General features: G+C 43.3%; 1 protein-coding gene across 6 annotated transcripts in view; it reads right to left on the bottom strand.

Annotated features, from left to right (window-relative positions):
• Window positions 1-21763, bottom strand: part of TNRC18 (trinucleotide repeat containing 18) — a 968701-nt gene that overhangs the window by 249627 nt on the left and 697311 nt on the right. For 5 of the 6 annotated variants that reach the window (XM_056534534.1, XM_056534536.1, XM_056534538.1 and 2 more), the window contains one exon: window positions 10785-10907. The exons of the other annotated variant lie outside the window; for it this stretch is intronic. In XM_056534534.1, the coding sequence (XP_056390509.1) occupies window positions 10785-10907 (123 nt within the window). The remainder of the gene's footprint in view (window positions 1-10784; window positions 10908-21763) is intronic. 6 annotated transcript variants of the gene reach the window in all.

The raw sequence follows: 21763 nt of genomic DNA, 5'->3' as shown, positions 1-21763 counted from the left end.
ATTAACCGGTGGAACACCACTCTCTATATATCCTAATAGTGGGATCTATGTATATGAACCCACAAAAAAGGCATATGTAACATGTACTTAAAACTATTGAATGAAGAGGTGGCATTCAATGGTTTTAAGTATGTTACATATACCTTTTTTGTGGGTTCATATACATAGATCCCACTATTAGGATACATAGAGAGTGGTGTTCCACTGGTTAGTATGGAATCTATGGGCATATAGTACATGAATTTTTAACATTCACTTTAAGCACTAATTGTTTTGTTAACATATTTAACATATACCAATAAAAGTTACGTTTTAGGGAATCCCCCCCCCAAAATAGGGATATATGTACCCCAGGCTATGCGCTCTGGGGTAATTGTGTTCTTTAACTGGTATTAACACAATGTATAGTGTGCAAAAGAAACTGCTCACCTTGTCATGTTGCGCTTGAAGCACAACATTGAAAATTGCCTAAGGGGATGGGCATAGATAGCAGCAGCAGCCCGTGTCCGTCTGTGCCCTTGATCCCTGGGACGTTCGTAGTACTGGAGAGTTTCCACAGTCTGTAGCAGTGTGGGAGAAAAGAGGACACTTTTCTGGCGCTTGCTGGATGTAGGTCCACAATGAAGAGTTCAGACTTCAGAGTGGTGGAGATCAAAGCGCGTTTTTTTTGACACAAATGGGGTGACAATGCATTTCGAGGGGACGGCTCCCCTCTTCATCAGGTCATCACCTGATGAAGAGAGGAGACGTCCCCTCAAAACGCGTTGTCACTCGATTTGTTTCAATAAATGCAATTTGATCTCCACCACTCTGAAGTCTGAACTCTTCATTGTGAACCTACATCCAGCAAGCACCAGAAAAGTGTCCTCTTTTCTCCCACACCGCTGCAGGCTGTGGAAAGACCCCTTGTCTTGTCCACTTCACTGTTGCGGGGTCACTCACAACGCCTGGCTGTGTGCTCCTCACAAGGACCCCTGCCTCCCCCCACAGCCACCTTGCAGTCTTCCGATGAGAGCCCAGACTATTATGTTTCCTTACCTTATATGCAGACTTAGCACATTTCTGCTGGCCTCATTAATTAAGCACCTGATTAGCATCTCTGCTAGCTCACCTAGGATAAAAGACTGGAAAAAACACCCTTTTATTGCCCTCAAACCTGCCTCAATGCCACAATATTAAAAAGAATAGGACCCAAAACTGACCCCCTGTGGTACCCCATTTGTAAAAGTCACACACTCAGATTATGTACAATTAATAACCACCCTGTCACTGAGCCAGTTACTTACTTACTCACTACACATTTTGGAATATTGGCACCACATTTGCTATGCGCCAGTCCTGGCACAGACCCTGTCAATATAGAGTCTTTAATATTAGAAATAGTGGCTGTCTATAACATTACTTAACTCCCTTAGAATGAGGGTTGAATGCCATCTGGACCTGGAGATTTGTCTATTTTGATTTTTTTAGGTGGCACTGTTAGGTGCCCCATCTAAAAGTAATGGAGCCACTCAGAGGCGGGAAGTCAATTCCCAGACATCAATTGGTCAAAGGACAGCAAGGAGCGAGAGAGGACATCTCCTACATCTGCATAACAGAAAAGCCCCTAGAGCTCCAAGCCCTCACCATTTTCGACGTCATACTAACCGGGTGACAGGAAGAATAGCAAAAGAGAGGAGGAAGAAAGAATCTTGCATTTCGCAGCACAATATCCCCAAATATCATTAGAGAGGACAATGGGGCCGAGGAGGGGACCCAGAGAAACGGGCGAGAATGAGGGGTAGATAAGTCTGAAGAAAGCAGTTTTGGTGGACAGGAGACAGCTAGAGTTTCTCAATCTCCATCCATCTACTGTAGGTAGGTATGAGGACCAAAATGCTAGATGGTGGAGACGAGTCATCAAATAGTATTTGGTTATGTCCAGTACTTCTAGCCCTCTCATAGATTTACTAGCTGTCATCATTGACATAGGTAAACAATGTCTTTTAGCATCCCAAATAAATAGAAAAATCGCTGGAGGGACCATAGAGAAGAGAGGTACCCTAACCGAAAGTGTTTAAAAATAGTACAGCATTTTGGGAAGAATCATCATTTTAACTGCTGCAATACAACCAAAAAAGGAAATAAAGTGCGACCGTCATCATTACCAAGGGCCCTAATCTCTCAAAACAGCGGTAGAAAGTTGGTTGCATATTGAGACTATTTAAAGGAGAAGTCAGCATGAAGAAGGGTAGAAAGAGAGGAGGAAGGGTTCAATGACTCAGTTTTAGAAATATTCACCTTGTAACCAGAAACGGTGCCATAGGATTTTGATTTTGAATTCCCAATCCTGCAACCATGGAGTTCAGCGGTAAAGCAGGAAATGGAAGCTGGTATTCATGCTGTCGAGGAAGGAGGGTGAGTCCGAGATATTGTTCACAAATTTATTTAAAAACTATGTGTACACGCAACGCGTTTCAAAACCGTCTGATTTTTTTCATCAGCACGTCTGATGAAAAAAAAAGACAGATTTGAAACGCGTTGTGTGTACACAGTTTTTAATAAATCTGTGAACAATATCTCGAACTCTCCTTCCTCGACAGTGCGAATACCAGCTTCCATTTCCTGCTTTACCGCTGAACTCCATTGTCTTCACGCTGATCAGTCAGCGTGGGAAGCCGCTGCAGTCGACCATTGTTTATGCCCTTCTAAGTGTTGTGCCTCCTCAGCACAACCCCACCAGGTGAGCAAGTTTCTTATCAGTCTCTCACCTTGGCGACATCACTGATTCCACACAGAGAGTGCTCCGTGTCTGTTCTGTTTTTCAATCCTGCAACCGGACAACCCCAAGAATTTGGAGAACAATTTCAAATCCAAGTTGAGAAGGGCAATAGGTCTATAGCTAGTGCAATCAAGAGGATCTCCAGTTTGGAGATGAGGGTGATGTAGGAGAAAAGAAAGGCCTGAAGGAGCACCGAACCATCTATAAAAGAGTTAAATATAGGGACAAGCTTAGAAACTAAGTGAGCTGCAAAGGTCTAATAGTAGGTATGTAAAGCCTTCTGGCCTGACGGAAAGAACTTAATTGAATCCAGAACTTCGTCAGAGGAAGTTTTAAGACAGAAAGACTCTTGATCAGCAATAGAGAAAGTAAGCAAAGAGCAGTCAGATAAAAAGGACTGTAAGGCCAGGTAACACTTTAACGAGTCCGATGGCAGCTGGAAAGGGAGGGAGTACAGTTTAGAATAATAGTCAAAAACATTCTTAGAGATGTCTCCGGGGTAATATCAATGACAGATTGGGGTATCTCTCAATGCCAGGGGAGACTGAGCAGCAGCGCGTACTCTAAGGGTCTAATAAAGCATAGTGTGCGCCTTATTGCCCTCTTTCGTAAAATCGCTGCTTGGAGTGCTTTCGAAGAGCCACATCACCGATGCGTGCCCACATTGATATCAGTCTCCTCAGCAGTGAGAGAGAGGGAGTGGCCACTATGAACGCCTCCAGCCTCACTATCTTCACCATAAGCTCCTGAGTCTGAGCCAGAGCATTTTTCTCAAGTCAAGAACCTAGAGCAATACAGTGGCCCCGGACTACCACCTTATGAGATTACTATAGGGATTTTACCGAACCCTCCTTGGTGGTGAAATCTATACAGGTTTGGATCGAGTCAAAGGAGGGGAGACATTTGAGGAGAAATCTAAAAGCTTAAAACAATAGACCCAAAAGACAGGGGCGGGGGCGCCTGTTCGGAATTTGTATACATCTATATCTTTTGGTCCAGTCCTCCTTCCATTATAGGGGGATTTTGTATATACTGCTTTTTTGCTATAGATTAAGTTTATTAAAGGAAAACGGTCACCAAGTTTATCCACACTAAACCCAATACACTGGGTTATAGTATGGATGAACTGGAGACCATACATGGGTCACTTACTTTTTTTATGTTTTCTTGTCGCCGAGTTGTCATCCGCTAAAATTCCACTGTTTGCCCTTCACTTGCCCTCTGAAGGCGGGTCCCCCACCGGCAGCCTTGCTTTGGGTCTCAGAGGAAGGGAGTGTAGTGTAACTGCGCATGTGCCAGTCCCTCGCTACACCCAGAAGTCGGGAGTAGCAAGACTTCAGAAAGAGGTACTTCCGGGTGTAGCGAGGGATCGGTACATGCGCAGTTACACTGTACAGAGCACTCTCCCAACACACTGTGCTCAGGGGGGAAATAAATATGCGAACAAGGGGGGCGGGCTAAGGCTCCTTCCTCCGGGACCCAAAGCAAGGCTGCCGGTGGGGGACCCGCCTTCAGAGCGCAAATGAAGGGCAAACAGAGGAAATTTAATGGACGACAACTTGGCAACAAGAACACATAAAAAAGTAAGTGACCCATGTATGGACTCCTGTTCAGCCACACAATAACCCAGTGTATTGGGTTTAGTGTGGGTGAACATGGTGACAGTTTTCCTTTAACCCCTTAAGGACAATGGACGTACTCCTACGCCCCCGTTTCCGAGTCCTTAAGGACCGAGGACGTAGGAGTACGTCCTGTCCATTCCCGGCCCCCCGCCGCTAGCCAGATGGGGAGCCGGTGCCCGATGCCTGCTGAAATCGTTCAGCAGGCATCGCAGCCTATCGCCCAGGGGGGTCATTATGCCCCCCCATGTCGGCGATGGCCACAGATCGCTGGACAATTCAGTCCAGCGATCTGCGGCGATTCCGGGTCAATCGGGTCTCCGGTGACTCGGAATTACTGGCTGATCGGGGCCTGCAGGGGTGAGGTGGCACTGGTGCCACCTCAAGATCGCCCTGATTCGTCGGCCGGATTCCCGGCCGACCAATCAGGGCGTCTGCTGCGGGTGTCACTCCCGCACCCGCTCCGCCCCCCTTCCGGAGGATGTGAGCGGGTGCGGGAAGACGACCCCGGGTGCTGGGGACCCCGATCCCCGGCGTTAATGTTGGGATCGGGGCCCCAGGAGCGACGACGGCGGCGGCGGCGGGACTGACCTGTGCGGCGAGACTGACCTGTGCGGCGATCAAGCAGCAGCAGGAGGTGAGTGACAGCCTCCTGCTGTTGCTTAGCAACAGCTCCCAGCATGAAAAAGGGCATGCTGGGAGCTGTAGTTATGCAACAGCAGGAGGCAGACCACCACAACTCCCAGCATTCCCTTATGGGCATGCTGGGACTTATGGTTTTGCAACAGCTGGAGGCACATTCTTTCTATGGAAAAGTGTACCTTCAGCTGTTGTGTAACTACAACTCCCAGCTTGCAGAAACAGCTAAAGTGCATGCTGGGAGTTGTAGTGGTGCATCTGCTGGTTGCATAACTACAACTCCCAGCATGCCCGTTGGCTGTCGGTGACTGCTGAGAGTTGTAGTTTTGCAACAGCTGAAGGCACACTGAGTTAAGTAGCAAACCAGTGTGTCTCCAGCTGTTGCATAACTACAATCCCCAGCATCCCCAGCCAAAGTAGTATGCCTCCCGCTGTTGCATAACTACAACACCCAGCATGCCCTTCTGCTGTCCGTACATGCTGGTGGGTTGTAGCTTTTGCAACAGCTGAAGGCACACTGGTTGCAAAACACTGAGTTTGTTGCCAAACTCTGTGTTTCACAACTACCAGCACACTGATAGACCGTACATGCTGGGAGTTGTAGTTTTGCAACAGCTGGATGTCCCCCCCCCCAATGTGAATGTACAGGGTACACTCACATGTGCGGAGGATTACAGTAAGTATCCGGCTGCAAGTTTGAGCTGCGGCAAATTTTCAGCTGCAGCTCAAACTGCCAGCGAGAAACTATTGTGAACCCCCGCCCGTGCGACTGTACTCTAAAAACACTACACTAACACAAAATAAAATAAAAAGTAAAAAACACTGCATATACACATACCCCTACACAGCCCCCCTCCCCAATAAAAATGAAAAACGTCTGGTACGCCACTGTTTCGAAAACGGAGCCTCCAGCTGTTGCAAAACCACAACTCCCAGCATGCACTTATAGACCCTACATGCTGGGAGTTGTAGTTTTGCAACAGCTGGATGTCCCCCCCCCCCCCCCCCCCAATGTGAACGTACAGGGTACACTCACATGGGCGGAGGATTACAGTGAGTATCCGGCTGCAAGTTTGAGCTGCAGCTAATTTTCTGCCGCAGCTCAAACTGCCAGCGAGAAACTACTGTGAACCCCGTGCGACTGTACCCTAAAAACACTACACTACACTAACACAAAATAAAATAAAAAGTAAAAAACACTACATATACACATACCCCTACACAGCCCCCCTCCCCAATAAAAATGAAAAACGTCTGGTACGCCACTGTTTCCAAAACGGAGCCTCCAGCTGTTGCAAAACAACTACTCCCAGTATTACCAGATAGCCACTGACTGTCCAGGCATGCTGGGACTTTTACAACAGCTGGAGGCACCCTGTTTGGGAATCACTGGCGTAGAATACCCCTATGTCCACCCCTATGCAAGTCCCTAATTTAGGCCTCAAATGCACATGGCGCTCTCACTTTGGAGCCCTGTCGTATTTCAAGGCAACAGTTTAGGGTCACATATGGGGTATCGCCGTACTCGGGAGAAATTGTGTTACAAATTTTGGGGGGTATTTTCTGCTATTACCCTTTTTAAAAATGTTAAATTTTTGGGAAACCAAGCATTTTAGGTAAAAAATTTTTTTTTTTTTACATATGCAAAAGTTGTGAATCACCTGTGGGGTATTAAGGTTCACATTACCCCTTGTTACGTTCCCCGAGGGGTCTAGTTTCCACAATGGTATGCCATGTGTTTTTTTTTTTTGCGGTTCTGGCACCATAGGGGCTTCCTAAATGCGGCATGCCCCCAGAGCAAAATTTGCTTTAAAAAAGCCAAATGTGACTCCTTCTCTTCTGAGACCTGTAGTGCGCCAGCAGAGAACTTTTCACCCCCATATGGGGTGTTTTCTGAATCGGGAGGAATTGGGCTTCAAATTTTGGGGGGTATTTTCTGCTATTACCCTTTTTAAAAATGTAAAAATTTTGGGAAACCAAGCATTTTAGGTAAAAATTTTTAGTTTTTTTTACATATGCAAAAGTCGTGAAACACTTGTAGGGTATTAAGGTTCACTTTACCCCTTTTTACGTTCCCCGAGGGGTCTAGTTTCCAAAATGGTATGCCATGTGTTTTTTTTTTGCGGTTCTGGCACCATAGGGGCTTCCTAAATGCGGCATGCCCCCAGAGCAAAATTTGCTTTCAAAAAGCCAAATGTGACTCCTTCTCTTCTGAGACCTGTAGTGCGCCAGCAGAGCACTTTTCACCCCCATATGGGGTGTTTTCTGAATCGGGAGAAATTGGGCTTCAAATTTTGGGGGGTATTTTCTGCTATTATCCTTTTTAAAAATGTAAAATTTTGGGGAAACTAAGCATTTTAGGTAAAACATTTATTTATTTTTTTTTTACATATGCAAAAGTCGTGAATCACCTGTGGGGTATTAAGGTTCACTTTACCCCTTGTTACGTTCCCCGAGGGGTCTAGTTTCCAAAATGGTATGCCATGTGTTTTTTTTTTGCTGTCCTGGCACCATAGGGGCTTCCTAAAGGTGACATGCCCCCCAAAAACCATTTGTCGCTCCTTCCCTTCTGAGCCCTCTACTGCACCCGCCGAACAATTAACATAGACATATGAGGTATGTGCTTACTCGAGAGAAATTGGGTTTCAAATACAAGTAAAAATTTTCTCCTTTCTACCAATTGCAAAAATTCAAAAATTGGGTCTACAAGAACGTGCGAGTGTAAAAAATGAAGATTGTGAATTTTCTCCTTCACTTTTCTGCTATTCCTGTGAAACACCTAAAGGGTTAATACACTTACTGAATGTCATTTTGAATACTTTGGGGGGTGTAGTTTTTATAATGGGGTCATTTATGGGGTATTTCTAATATGAAGACCCTTCAAATCCACTTCAAACCTGAACTGGTCCATGAAAAATAGCGAGTTTGAAAATTTTGTGAAAAATTTCCAAATTGCTGCTGAACTTTGAAGCCCTCTGGTGTCTTCCAAAAGTAAAAACTCATTAATTTTATGATGCAAACATAAAGTAGACATATTGTATATGTGAATATCCATTTTCCTTACAAGCAGAGAGCTTCAAAGTTAGAAAAATGCTAAATTTTCATTTTTTTCATCAAATTTTGGGATTTTTCACCAAGAAAGGATGCAAGTTACCATAAAATTTTACCACTAAGTTAAAGTAGAATATGTCACGAAAAAACAATCTCAGAATCAGAATGATAACTAAAAGCATTCCAGAGTTATTAATGTTTAAAGTGACAGTGGTCAGAATTGCAAAAAACGCTCCGGTCCTTAAGGTGTAAAATGGCCTGGTCCTTAAGGGGTTAAGTTACATTATGAAGAAGGAGTCCAGCACTGCAGTGAAGGCAGCTTTATTGTGTGAGGAGCAAGCGATAAAAGCACACTAGTCAGACATGTTTCAAGCGCGAACGCTCTTCCTCGGTGACGTCAGTGTGAGCACAGGTGAGCCATTATATACCCAAATCAAAGGGTGGGGCAAGATGAAACAACGCCCATGTACCTGGCATCACACTGATAGACAGGGATCGAGGTATGCAGGTAAAATGCACATGCAAGATACAAAATACAAAAGAAGTATATATATAAAAGATGTATATCTAAAAAGTGTATCAAAACACATAAGTAAAATGTATAATACCACATACCAAAAAGGCTAGAAACTAACAAGAGGGTAACAGGACTAACAGGACAAAGTATGTGAAATTAATAATGGAACAACAGTTCCCGTCGGATATTTAAACCTGTGGGACTACGTGTTCCTAAAGTAAACTGCCAGAAAGCTTCTCTGTCAGCTAATTTTTTCCTGATACATCCTCCTCTAATGTTAGATTTAACAAGTTCGATAGCATAGATGGTAAAGCCACTCGTGTTACCATGATGCACAGTTTGAAAGTGAGCAGATGCAGCTGATCTGTGTCTGCTCGATGTAGTGGTACTGTCGTTCAAATGCTCTAACGCTCTGGTTTTTAACTTTCTGGTTGTGTAACCCACATACTTGAGTTGACAGAGTGAGCATTCTATGATATACACCACATTGGTATAATTACAATTAATGTATGACTTTATGGAAAAAGTCCTGGTGCCATCGGCAGAGGTGAAAGTTTTTGTGGGTTTTGCATAATTACAAGTGCGGCATATTCTCTGTCCGCACAAAAAAACCTTTTGAGCTAACCAGTGTGAGTGACTGGATCTTTCACTCACCACCACACTTGGCGATAGCTGGTCACCAAGTGTGGGGGCCCTTTTGGACACTACTTGGCATCCCTCACTCAGAAGGGATGATAGCGTTTCATCCCTCCTGAGGAAGTGAAGGATTAGAGGAGGATGTATCAGGAAAAAATTAGCTGACAGAGAAGCTTTCTGGCAGTTTACTTTAGGAACACGTAGTCCCACAGGTTTAAATATCCGACGGGAACTGTTGTTCCATTATTAATTTCACATACTTTGTCCTGTTAGTCCTGTTACCCTCTTGTTAGTTTCTAGCCTTTTTGGTATGTGGTATTATACATTTTACTTATGTATTTTGATACACTTTTTAGATATACATCTTTTATACATATACTTCTTTTGTATTTTGTATCTTGCATGTGCATTTTACCTGCATACCTCGATCCCTGTCTATCAGTGTGATGCCAGGTACATGGGTGTTGTTTCATCTTGCCCCACCCTTTGATTTGGGTATATAATGGCTCACCTGTGCTCACACTGACGTCACCGAGGAAGAGCGTTCGCGCTTGAAACATGTCTGACTAGTGTGCTTTTATCGCTTGCTCCTCACACAATAAAGCTGCCTTCACTTCAGTGCTGGACTCCTTCTTCATTTTCAGTATCCGGGGCACCTGGCCGGGCACCGGTCCGTGCATAGCACGACACGGGAGGTGAGCTGGACTCTCTTCATTTCTTTTAAGTTACATTATGTATGGAATATTGAACTGATTCATTTGAAATTATGAATTTATTTTTTTCATATGCAAATGCCTTAATTTTGTGTATATTTTGGGATTTCAGTCTGTTTTTTGTGATACTAAGAGGGCAGGCCCCCTGGGAGGGCTCTAAAGCCCCCCCCCCCCCCCCCGTCTGTGGTTCAGGTTCATGTGCAACCATTTTAAGTGTTTTTAAATGTGTGTCATGCCTATGTATTTCTAATAAAGATTTTTATTTAATATCTATTTTTTTTTTTACTTTTTGGTGTGCACCGTATTTTACTGAGTCTTTTTCTAATCTGGTATACAGTTGACACACTTGGTGGCACCTGATTCAAATGATTACTGCTGAGCCCATTTCTTATTCTGTGATTTTCAATAGACACAATTACACCAACTCTTTCATAGGCAGAGTCTACCAATCCACTTTTCTCCCCCAATGCAATGATAATAAAACATTACTTTTAATAAAATTGTAAATGTTCAAAGCTTGGGATATTTTTTTATAACCTAATCCTGCTTTGTACTTCTTTACAACTATATCCCTGACCTGTTTATTGAGCCCCTTGGTTTTCATTATGCTGTTTGTTCAGTAAAGCTCTTTAACAAACTTTGAAGCCTTCACTTAAATAAAGGGGGTCATGTTTTCTTGCATAGGACTAAATGCCTTTGAGGGCATTTGCAATATCCCAAACTTCTATAACCACATTTAATTGTACAGACACCCTAGCTAATTAAATTGTTAGCTAAAATATTTGAGTTCCCCACATTTTTTATTTTCAAATTTTTCTATTTGTTATTCATTTTATTTGTATCCTTACCTCTTCTTTCAAAATGTTAGTCTTGTGCTTCAGATTATTTTTTCGACCATATGACAGCTGATTTTGAGGCAAAGGGCGACCTGTCTCTGAAGATGCCAAGCAGGTCATCTTTACCTTTTTCTTCTAAAGGAAAACAACAGAAAACACTACATCAATTATATCATATTATATCATATATATTATATCAATTATATTCACACTAACGGTTAAGTTGAAGTTGCATTTACAATGATTTTTCTACTTTTACCGGCTTGTGAAACAACAAGTTTTAATGCCAGTTGTTAAAGTTGCCAAAGAACAACACATTACTATATAAGAGTGTCCCTTGTGCTAGATCTTTACAGTTTATTCAGCGTCACTTGTTTTTAGTTTGTTTATATGGTGCGTTAAGGGGTAAAACTAAAACAAAGTTATTACCATATAAAGTGAGATAGATCAGACTTAACCCCTTAAGGACCCAGCCATTTTACACCTTAGGACCCGGCCATTTTTTGCACATCTGACCACTATCACTTTAAACATTAATAACTCTGGAATGCTTTTAGTTATCATTCTGATTCCGAGACTGTTTTTTCGTGACATATTCTACTTTAACATAGTGGTAAAATTTTGTGGTATCTTGCATCCTTTCTTGGTGAAAAATCACAAAATTTGATGAAAAATTTGAAAATTTAGCATTTTTCTAACTTTGAAGCTCTCTGCTTGTAAGGAAAATGGATATTCCAAATAATTTTTATTTTTATTCACATATACAATATGTCTACTTTATGTTTGCATCATAAAATGTACGTGTTTTTACTTTTGGAAGACACCAGAGGGCTTCAAAGTTCAGCAGCAATTTTCCAATTTTTCACAAAATTTCCAAACTCACTATTTTTCAGGGACCAGTTCAGGTTTGAAGTGGATTTGAAGGGTTTTCATATTAGAAATACCCCACAAATGACCCCATTATAAAAACTGCCCCCCCCCCCAAAGTATTCAAAATGACATTCAGTCAGCGTTTTAACCCTTTAGGTGTTTCACAGGAATAACAGCAAAGTGAAGGAGAAAATTCACAATCTCCATTTTTTACACTCGCATGTTCTTGTAGACCGAATTTTTGAATTTTTACAAGGGGTAAAAGGAGAAAATGTATACTTATATTTGTGGCCCAATTTCTCTCGAGTAAGGACATACCTCATATGTCTATGTAAAGTGTTCGGCGGGCGCAGTAGAGAGCTCAGAAGCGAAGGAGCGACAAGGGGATTTTGGAGAGTACGTTTTTTTAAAATGGTTTTTGGGGGGCATGTTACATTTAGGAAGCCCCTATGGTGCCAGAACAGCAAAAATACCCCACATGGCATACCATTTTGGAAAATAGACCCCTTGTGGAACGTAACAAGAAATAAAGTGAGCCTTAATACCCCACAGGGGTTTCACGACTTTTGCATACGTAAAAAAATAAAAAAAAATTTCACTAAAAGGTGTGTTTCCCCCCCAAATTTCACATTTTTGCAAGGGTTAATAGCAGAAAATACCCCCCAAAATTTGTAACCACATCACTTCTGAGTATGGAGGTACCCCATAAGTTGACCTGAAGTATACTATGGGTGAACTACAATGCTCAGAAGAGAAGGAGTCATATTTGGCTTTTTGAGAGCAAATTTTGCTCGGGGGGCATGTCGCATTCAGGAAGCCCCTATGGTGCCAGAACAGCAAAATAACCCCCACATGGCATACCAAACTAGACCCCTTGAGGAACGTAACAAGGCGTAAAGTGAGCATTTACCCCCCACTGGGGTCTGTCATATCTTTGGAACAGTGGGCTGTACAAAATTTTTAATTTGCACAGCCCACAGCCCACTGTTCCAAAGATCTGTCAGACAACTGTGGGGTGTAAATTCTCACTGCACCCCACACCCCACTGAGGGGTGTAGTTTCCGAAATGGGGTCACATGTGGGGTTTTGTTTTTTTTGTGTTTGTCAAAACCGCTGTAACAATCAGCCACCCCTGTGCAAATCACCTCAAATGTACATGGCGCACTCTCCCTTCTGGGCCTTGTTGTGCGCCCCCAGAGCACTTTGCGCCCACATATGGGGTATCTCCGTACTCGGGAGAAATTGCGTTACAAATTTTGGGGGGCTTTTTTCCCCTTTACCTCTTGTCAAAATGAAAAGTATAGGGCAACACCAGCATGTTAGTGTAAAAAGTTTATTTTTTTACACTAACATGCTGGTGTAGACCCCAACTTCACCTTTTCAAAGACCCCCAAGATTTGTTAGGCAATTTCTCCCGAGTACAGCGATACCCCATATGTGACCCTATACTGTTGCCTTGAAATACGACAGGGCTCCGAATTGAGAGCGCCATGTGCATTTGAGGCCTGAATTAGGGATTTGCATAGGGGTGGACATAGGGGTATTCTACGCCAGTGATTCCCAAACAGGTTGCCTCCAGCTGTTGCAAAACTCCCAGCATGCCTGGACAGTCAACGGCTGTCCGGCAATACTGGGAGTTGTTATTTTGCAACAGCTGGAGGCTCCATTTTGGAAACAGTGGCGTACCAGACGTTTTTCATTTTTATTGGGGAGGGAGGGGGGCTGTGTAGGGGTATGTGGTATGTAGTGTTTTTAAATTTTTATTTTATTTTGTGGTAGTGTTTTTAGGGTACAGTCACACGGGCGGGGGATTACAGCGAGTTTCCCGCTGCGAGTTTGAGCTGCCGTGCAAAATTTGCTGCATTGCAAACTTGCAGCCTGATACTCATTGTAAGCCCGCTGCCCATGTGAATGTACCCTGTACATTCACAGGGGGGGGACCTCCAGCTGTTGAAAAACTACAACTCCCAGCATGCACAGTCACAGTGCATGCTGGTAGTTATAGTTTTGCAACAGCTGGAGGCACACGGGTTGGGAAACACTGAGTTAGGAAACAGACAATGTTTCCCAACCAGTGTGCCTCCAGCTGTTGCAAAACCACAACTCCCAAACATTATCAGGCATGCTGGGAGTAGTAGTTCGGCAACATCTTTAGAGCCAGATGTTGCCGAACTACAACTCCCAGCATGCTTGGAGTTGTAGTTTTGCAACATCTGGAGGACTACAGTTTGCAGACCACTAATACAGTGGTTCCCAATCTGTGCCCTTCCAGATGTTGCAAAACCAAAACTCCCAGTATGCCAAAACTGTCCAGGCATGCTGGGAGTTGTAGTTCTGCAACATCTGAAGGGCCAGATGTTACAGAACTACAACTCCCAGCATGCCTGGACAGTAAGGGCATGCTGAGGATGTGTAGTTTTGCAACATCTGGAAGGGCACAGTGGTCCAAAAACTGTGGACCTCCAGAAGTTGCAAAACTGCAACTCCCAGCATGCCCAGACGCCAAGGGCTGTCTGGGCATGCTGGGAGTTGTAGTATACAGGGTCCCAATACAGCAATGCATGTCGCTTTACGGCGACGTGCATTGCTGTAAAGGGCCCGACCGCGGCTGAAGATCTACTCACCTGTCGCCGCCACCGTCTTCATCGCTGGGATCCGGGTCTTCAGGGACGAGGTAAGTACCGGGGCCGGGCCCCAGCACTCCCCCGTCCCCCGGTCTTCCTCCCGTCCTCTCCGGACTTCAAGGGGCCGGGCAGGGAGGGAGGAAGTAACCGCCCCCCCCCCCTGCAATTGGTCGGTTAACTAACCGACGGATCGCAGGGAATAGGAGGAGGTGGCAGGCTTGCCACCTCGCTCCTATTCTTTAGCATGGTCCTGGCTGTCTGTGACAACCGAGATCATGCAAAATTACCGGGCGGTCGGGTCCCAGAGACCCGATCAGCCCAGTATCGCCGCAGATTGCAAGGGCGATTTCCCTTGCGATTTGCGGTGCTCGCCAACATGGGGAGCCTACATGGCCCCCCTCGGCGTTTGCCCTGGATGCCTTCTGAAGCATTTCAGCAGGCATACGATTCCGATCTCTGCCCGGCGCGCGGCAGGGACCGGAAAACGCCAGGACGTACGGGGACGTCCTGGGTCCTTAAAGCCCAGGGTGCGGGGACGTCCCCGTACGTCCTGGGTCCTTAAGAGGTTAAACAAATGACCCTTTGTCCCAAAGGCCAAAATTGGCTGCATTTTTAAAAGGGATCCTGTCCTCAGTTTTATCCTGCCAAAACCATGGGCAGCATAAAACTGGTGCAGGCAATACGAAAGCCAAGACACAGGTAACTAGTCATTGTACCAACCTTTTATGTGGCACAGAATCAAATGCTTTGTTAAAATCAACGTATATCACATCCAACAGGTCCAGTCTTGAGCTCACTGCCTTATAAAAGCTGATCAGGTTAGTTTGACTGGACTGATCCTCTATAAATCCATGCCGATATTGAGTAATACGTTTACTTTCATTGAGATACTCCAACATAGCATCTCTTATAATTCCAGGGGTTGCTTTTTGACCCATGTTGAATACTGGCACCACATTTGCTATGTGCCAGTCCTGGGGAACAGGCCCTGATATTATAGTGTCCTTAAATAGCCCAAAAGTAGCGTTATCCCTGGGCCTGAGTGGGACTTTGGGGAGCAGAGCGGTGATATCGGGCTGTGTCCGGGATGTCAATCACGCCTGAGTAGAGTTGCACGCCCTGAGGACTAGTTAAGCCACATTTACATATAGAACAGGAGATTTTCAAAAGTTATTTTCTTTAATTTTTATGGATGGGCAAGAGGACATACAGAGGTAGTAATAAACCTTACTAGAAAAACAAACAGGAAAATGCCATAATAGCACACACCAAATAATGTACAAAAAAAGCAAAATTTGACATCATTACATAGTTTGTAAGGTTTAAAAAGTCCATCAAATTAAACCTAAAACCCTACTGTGTTGATTCAGAGGAAGACAAAATCTGCCACATGACAAAGGAAAAATTCCTTCTCAAATCCAATATGGCAATCAGAGTACCTTGATCAATGTTTTATCCACATAAATATATTATACATAACTTGTAATTTATTTTTTCATCACACCCCCTCCCATAGACATCACAACGTCATGACGACAGCCTCCAGAATGAAGTGTTCTAAACATAATGTTCAAAACTCCAGGTGTCTGCACGGAGATCGTGGAGATCCCAGCGGCTGGACCCCCATGATCAGACATCCACGATCCTTTAGATAGGGGATAAGATGTCTAGTAACATAGTTCATAAGGTTGAAAAAAATAACAGAGTCCATCAAGTTCAACCTATACCCCTAATAAGTCCCTACTGAGTTGAGTTAATCCAGAGAAAGGCAAAAAACACTCATACTAGAGGTAAAAATTCCTTCCTGACTCCAAATATGGCAGTCAGAATAAATTCCTGGATCAACGTTCTGTCCCTATAAGTCTAGTATACATAACCAGCCATGTTATTATTCTCCAAAAATGCGTCCAGCCCCTTTTTGAACTCTATTACAAAGTTCACCATGACCACCTCCTCCGGGAGAGAATTCCACAGTCTCACTGCTCTTACAGTAAAGAACCCCCATCTGTGCTGGTGTAGAAACCTTCTTTCCTCAAGACATAGAGGATAACTCCTTGTTATAGATACAGTCCTGGGTATAAATAGATCATGGGAGAGATCTCTGTACTGTCCCCTGATATATTTATACATAGTTATTAGGTCTCCCCTAAGCCTTCTTTTTTGTAAACTAAACCCTAATTCTGATCATCTTTCTGGGTACTGTAGTCCTCCCATTTCCTATATTACCCTGGTTGCCAGTCTTTGAACCCTCTCCAGCTCCACTATATCTTTCTTGTACACTGGTGCCCAGTACTGTACACAGTATTCCATGTGCGGTCTGACTAGTGATTTGTACAGCGGTAGAATTATTTCCTTGTCGTGGGCATCTATGCCCCTTTTGATACACCCCATGATTTTATTTGCCTTGGCAGCAGCTGCCCGACACTGGTCTCTACAGCTAAATTTACTATAAACTAAGACTCCTAAGTCCTTTTCCATGTCAGTCATCCCAAATGTCCTCCCATTTAATACATAATCCCAGCCCGGATTTTTCTTCCCCATGTGCATTACCTTACATTTTTCAGTGTTGAACCTCATCTGCTACTTCCCAGCCCAAACCTCCAACCTATCCAGATCCATTTGTAACAGTGCACTGTTCTCTATTGTGTTTACAGCTTTACAAAATTTATTATCTGCAAAGATTGCTACTTTACTATTCAACCCCACAAGGTCATTAATAAATATATTAAATAGAACAGGACCCAAGACTGACCCCTGTGGTACCCCACTAGTAACAGTCACCCAATCAGAATACGTACCATTAATAACCACCCTCTGTTGTTTCCTATCACTAAGCCAGTTACTTACCCACTTACACACATTCTCCCCCAGCCTAATCCCTCTCATTTCATGCACCAACCTTTTATGTGGAACCGTATCAAATGCTTTGGAAAAATCCAGATATACGACATCCAGCGATTGCCCCTGGACCAGTCTGGAGCTCACCTCCTCATAAAAGCTGATCAGGTTAGTTTGACAGGACCGATCCCTCATAAAGCCATGCTGATATGGGGTCATACATTTATTTTTATCAAGATATTCCAAAATAGCATCTCTTAGAAAACCCTCAAACATACAACGGAGGTCAAACTAACAGGTTTATAATTCCCGGGGTCACCTTTTGACCCCTTTTTAAATATTGGCACCACATTTGCCATGCGCCAGTTCTGGGGAACAGTCCCTGTCTATTACATCCCTGAATATTAAATAGGGGTCTGTCTATTACATTACTTAATTCCTTTATAACACGGGGGTCATCTGGACCTGGTGATTTCCTGGGTTAGACAGGAGATCTGTACTGGGGAGTTTACCTTTTCTCGCTGTATTTCACCTGGCATTTCAATTTCCTCTGTGAATACAGTGGAGAAGAATTTGTTTAATATATTTGCTTTTTCCTGATCCCCGTTTATAATTTCATCCTCGTCATTTTTTAAAGGGTCTACACTTTCATTTTTGATCTTTTTGCTATTTATATAATTAAAGAACATTTTGGGAATAGTTTTACTCTCTTTTGCAATGAGTCTTTCTGTCTCTATTTTTGCGGCTTTTATCAGTTTTTTTTTACATATTTTACATTTTTCTCTATAGCTTTTTAATGCTTCTTCACTATTGTCCTGTTTTAGTAGTTTAGATGCTTTATTTTCGACATTTATTGCCCCCTTAACATTTTTATTCATCCATATTGGTTTTCTTTTATTTCTGACCCTTTTTTCCCATCTTACAGTGAGAATTTAAGATATTTTTAAAAGTCTCCCATTTAGTGTCAGTATTTTTCTTTTTGAGGACATAATCCCATTTTATATTGTTAAGGGCTTCTCTGAGTTGATCGAACTTTGCCTTCCTAAAGTCCATTGCTTTTATGGTCCCTCAAGAGATTCCCTTATTGAAGAACAATTTATAATGTATTATATTATGATCACTATTCCCTAGGTGTCCTTCTACTTGCACAATAATTACTCTGTCAGGTACATTGGTTAATATTAAGTCTAGTAGGGCGCCCCCTCTGGTCAGGCCCTGCACCATTTGGGACAGATAATTGTATTTAGCTATAGTCAGAAACCTGTTTCCTTTATGAGATTCACAGGTCTCAGTCTCCCAGTTTATATCAGGATAGTTAAAGTCCCCAATTATTATCACCTCATTTTGATTTGCTGCCTTGTTTATTTGCCTCAATAATTGATCTTTTGACTCTTCCATTATGTTTAGTGGCTTATAGCAAACCCCTATCAGTTTATTTTTTATTTTTACCTCCATATATTTCTACCCATAGTGACTCCACATTATCGTTTCCCTCCCAAATATCCTCCTGCAGTGCGGCCTTCAGACTGGACTTTACATAAAGACAAACTCCTCCCCCTTTCTGTTATGTCCGATACCTCCTGAATAGACTATAACCCTGTATGTTGACTGCCCAGTCACAGCTATCATCCAACCAAGTCTCTGTTATACCTGCTATGTCATAATTCTCCCCGGACATTTTCAACTCCAGTTCGTCAGTTTTATTGGACAGACTTCTGGCATTAGTCAACATTCAATTCAATGGTGTATGTTTTTCTGTTCCTATGATGCCTATCCCTATTAACTATTCTAACCCCTCCTTCCGCTCCACCCCCAGGTACATTATTAAGTCCCCCCCCCCTCTATCTACACTATCTTCCCACTCTATGTTGTAGGTTCCCTCCCCCCAGTCCCTAGTTTAAACACTCCTCCACCCTTCTAGCCATCTTCTCCCCAAGCACAGCTGCACCCTCCCCATTGAGGTGCAGCCCGTCCCTACGGTAGAGCCGGTATCCGACAGCGAAGTCGGCCAAGTTCTCCATGAACCAAACCCCTCCTTCCTACACCAGCTTCTGAGCCACTTGTTTACCTTCCTAATCTCCCGCTGCCTCTCTGGTGTGGCTCGTGGTACAGGTAATAGTTCAGAAAATACTACCTTGGAGGTCCTTGCCTTAAGCTTGCGGCCTAAGTCCCTGAAATCATTTTTAAGGACACTCCACCTACCTCTTACTTTGTCATTGGTGCCAATATGTACCATGACTGCTGGGTCCTCTCCAGCCCCACCCAGCAACCTGTCAACCCGGGATGTGCCGAACTCGAGCGCCAGGAAGACAACACACTGTTCAGCGATCTTGATCTTTGTGACAGATCGCCCTGTCTGTCCCCCTAATAATTGAGTCCCCCACTACCAATACCTGTCTGGCCTGCCCTGCACTCCTTCCTCCCTCCTTACTGGAGCAGACCACCCCCCCGACGGTCAGAGGCAGAGTCCTGCTGCAGTACCGCTAGCTCTGAAATGGCATCCCCCTCATCTGTCAACCGGGCAAACTTGTCGGGGTGTGCCATATCAGGACTAGCCTCCCTGACACTTTTACCTCTACCCCGTTTTCTAACTGTAACCCAGCTAACTGCCTGACTGTCCTGCACCTCTGTCCCACTATCCTCCCCCACCTCTACCCCAGAGAGTACTTGTTCAGTGAGCAGGAGACTCCTCTCCATGTTGTCAATGTGTCTACGTGTTGCTAGTTGCTCCTCTAGATCCAGGATCTGGGCTTCCAAATGAACAACTCGCACACATCTCACATAACAATATGCACCCTCAAACTGCTGTTCAAGGATAGCATACATTGTGCAAGATGCACACTGGACTGCCTTTTCCAACATGGAGGCCATACTAGATTTGGTGATTGCAAAATTTAACAAACAAAAAACTATCAAATATTTCAATTTAAACTTCCTGAATGAAAAGTCCCTTAATTTTAACTCCTCTCACTTTTATACTTCACACTCTTGTATACAGACAAGCTCAACAATCGCTTAGTGTACTTGTTTTTATATTTACCACAATCCACCTCTCTCTTCCACTGCCTGGAAGTGAATGCAAAGTCTAGCAACAGAGTACCCCTTGATCACGGCATCTGCGGTGGTTCTGGTGTCTGCAGGGATCAGATCAACCAAGATGGTGGCCAGAGGTCTCCTTACCTGCCTTGTGCCATCATCACGGGGTCTTCTTCTCTGATCTGCCTTCAAGCAGACCAAAGAAGTAGATCTCAGATAACACTGAACTGTGCTATGCCTATGCATAGCATTGATCAGTATTAGCAATCTAAACATTGCAAAATATAGTAAAAAATAAAAATAACTCAACATACTTGGTATTGATACTTACAGAAATGTCCGAAAAGTACCAAAGTCCAAAAATATAGATTTTTTAATCGCATCATCTATCAGAAAAAAAATTAAATATCAATCAAAAATATCCATTAAAAAAGAATGATACTGATAAAAACTACAGATCATGGCTCAAAAAATTAGCCCTCATACATCCACTTTTACGGAAAAATAAAAAAGTTATAGGGGGTCAGGAAATTTTGTTCAATAAAGTTTGACTTTTTATTCAAGTAGTACAATAATAGATAAACTATATAAACTGAATATCCTTTTAATCATACTGAGCTACAGAATAAAGACGACATATCATTTTTGAAAAACCCTAAAAGTTGCAATTTTGCAGTTTTCTCTTTAATTTTCCCCCAGAAATAAAACATTTTTGGGTTTCGCCGTACATTTTATGGTAACATGAAAGGTGTCATTACAAAGTACAAGTGGTCATGCAAAAAACAAATCCTCATATGGGTCTGTAGAGGAAAAAATAAAGTTAAGGTAAGAAGAAAAAAAAAGAAAACTCAAAAATGGAAATTTCCTGTGTCCGGGGATTTTTTTTTTACCTCACTGTCAAGTTAGTGTACTTTATAATAAAGTTTATGTACCTCTGTTTGGAGCTGGTCTCAGAATTCTTTGTTGATCTTTGACTGTTGTGTCTGGCCTTTCCACGGTTTCCGTGTGGCCCAAGACAATGCAACACTAGTAATCTGTTGAAAGGGGACTTGGTTTTCATCTCTGTTATGTGTGAAGCCCCCCTGATGACGTTGACACCACCCAAGTACGTGCTTGAGTCATCACACACATGATCTGCTGTTGGGTCATATGATGTGTGGCAAGTCATTTGAGCAAAGGGGACATTGCTGATGTTTTATTTAGGAGAAGCCAGCCCCAACATGCAATGTACGGGGTTGCATAATGCCATACTTCTCATGTAGTGCCACGTGATGTTGCAGTGATGTCATCACCTTCTGACGAAATCACGTGGCACCAGAGAAGGCTGGAAGAGTTGTCACCTAAATGATGGAGAAAGACGTCAGCAGGGGGATATGCTGGGTGCATAGCAGCCTGTATTCTGTGTTCCTATATCAAATCCACATTTTGTAGACGTTCTTATATGTAACCTGATGTATCTATTTTTCCAATCATGAGCACGAGATAAAAGTCATGGAATAAAATTTGGTCTTCACATCCTGTGTGTTGATTTTGGACTGCATTCTGCGCTGTACATCTCTGGGTACATAGAAAAGAACAAGTGCTATTTTGAAAAGAGGATATGTTAGGATCAGGGCTCAAGTC

This window comes from Hyla sarda, chromosome 8, assembly GCF_029499605.1.
Source record: "Hyla sarda isolate aHylSar1 chromosome 8, aHylSar1.hap1, whole genome shotgun sequence".
NCBI classification, from domain to species: Eukaryota; Metazoa; Chordata; class Amphibia; order Anura; family Hylidae; genus Hyla; species Hyla sarda.
This window is presented reverse-complemented; position numbering and strand designations above follow the sequence as displayed.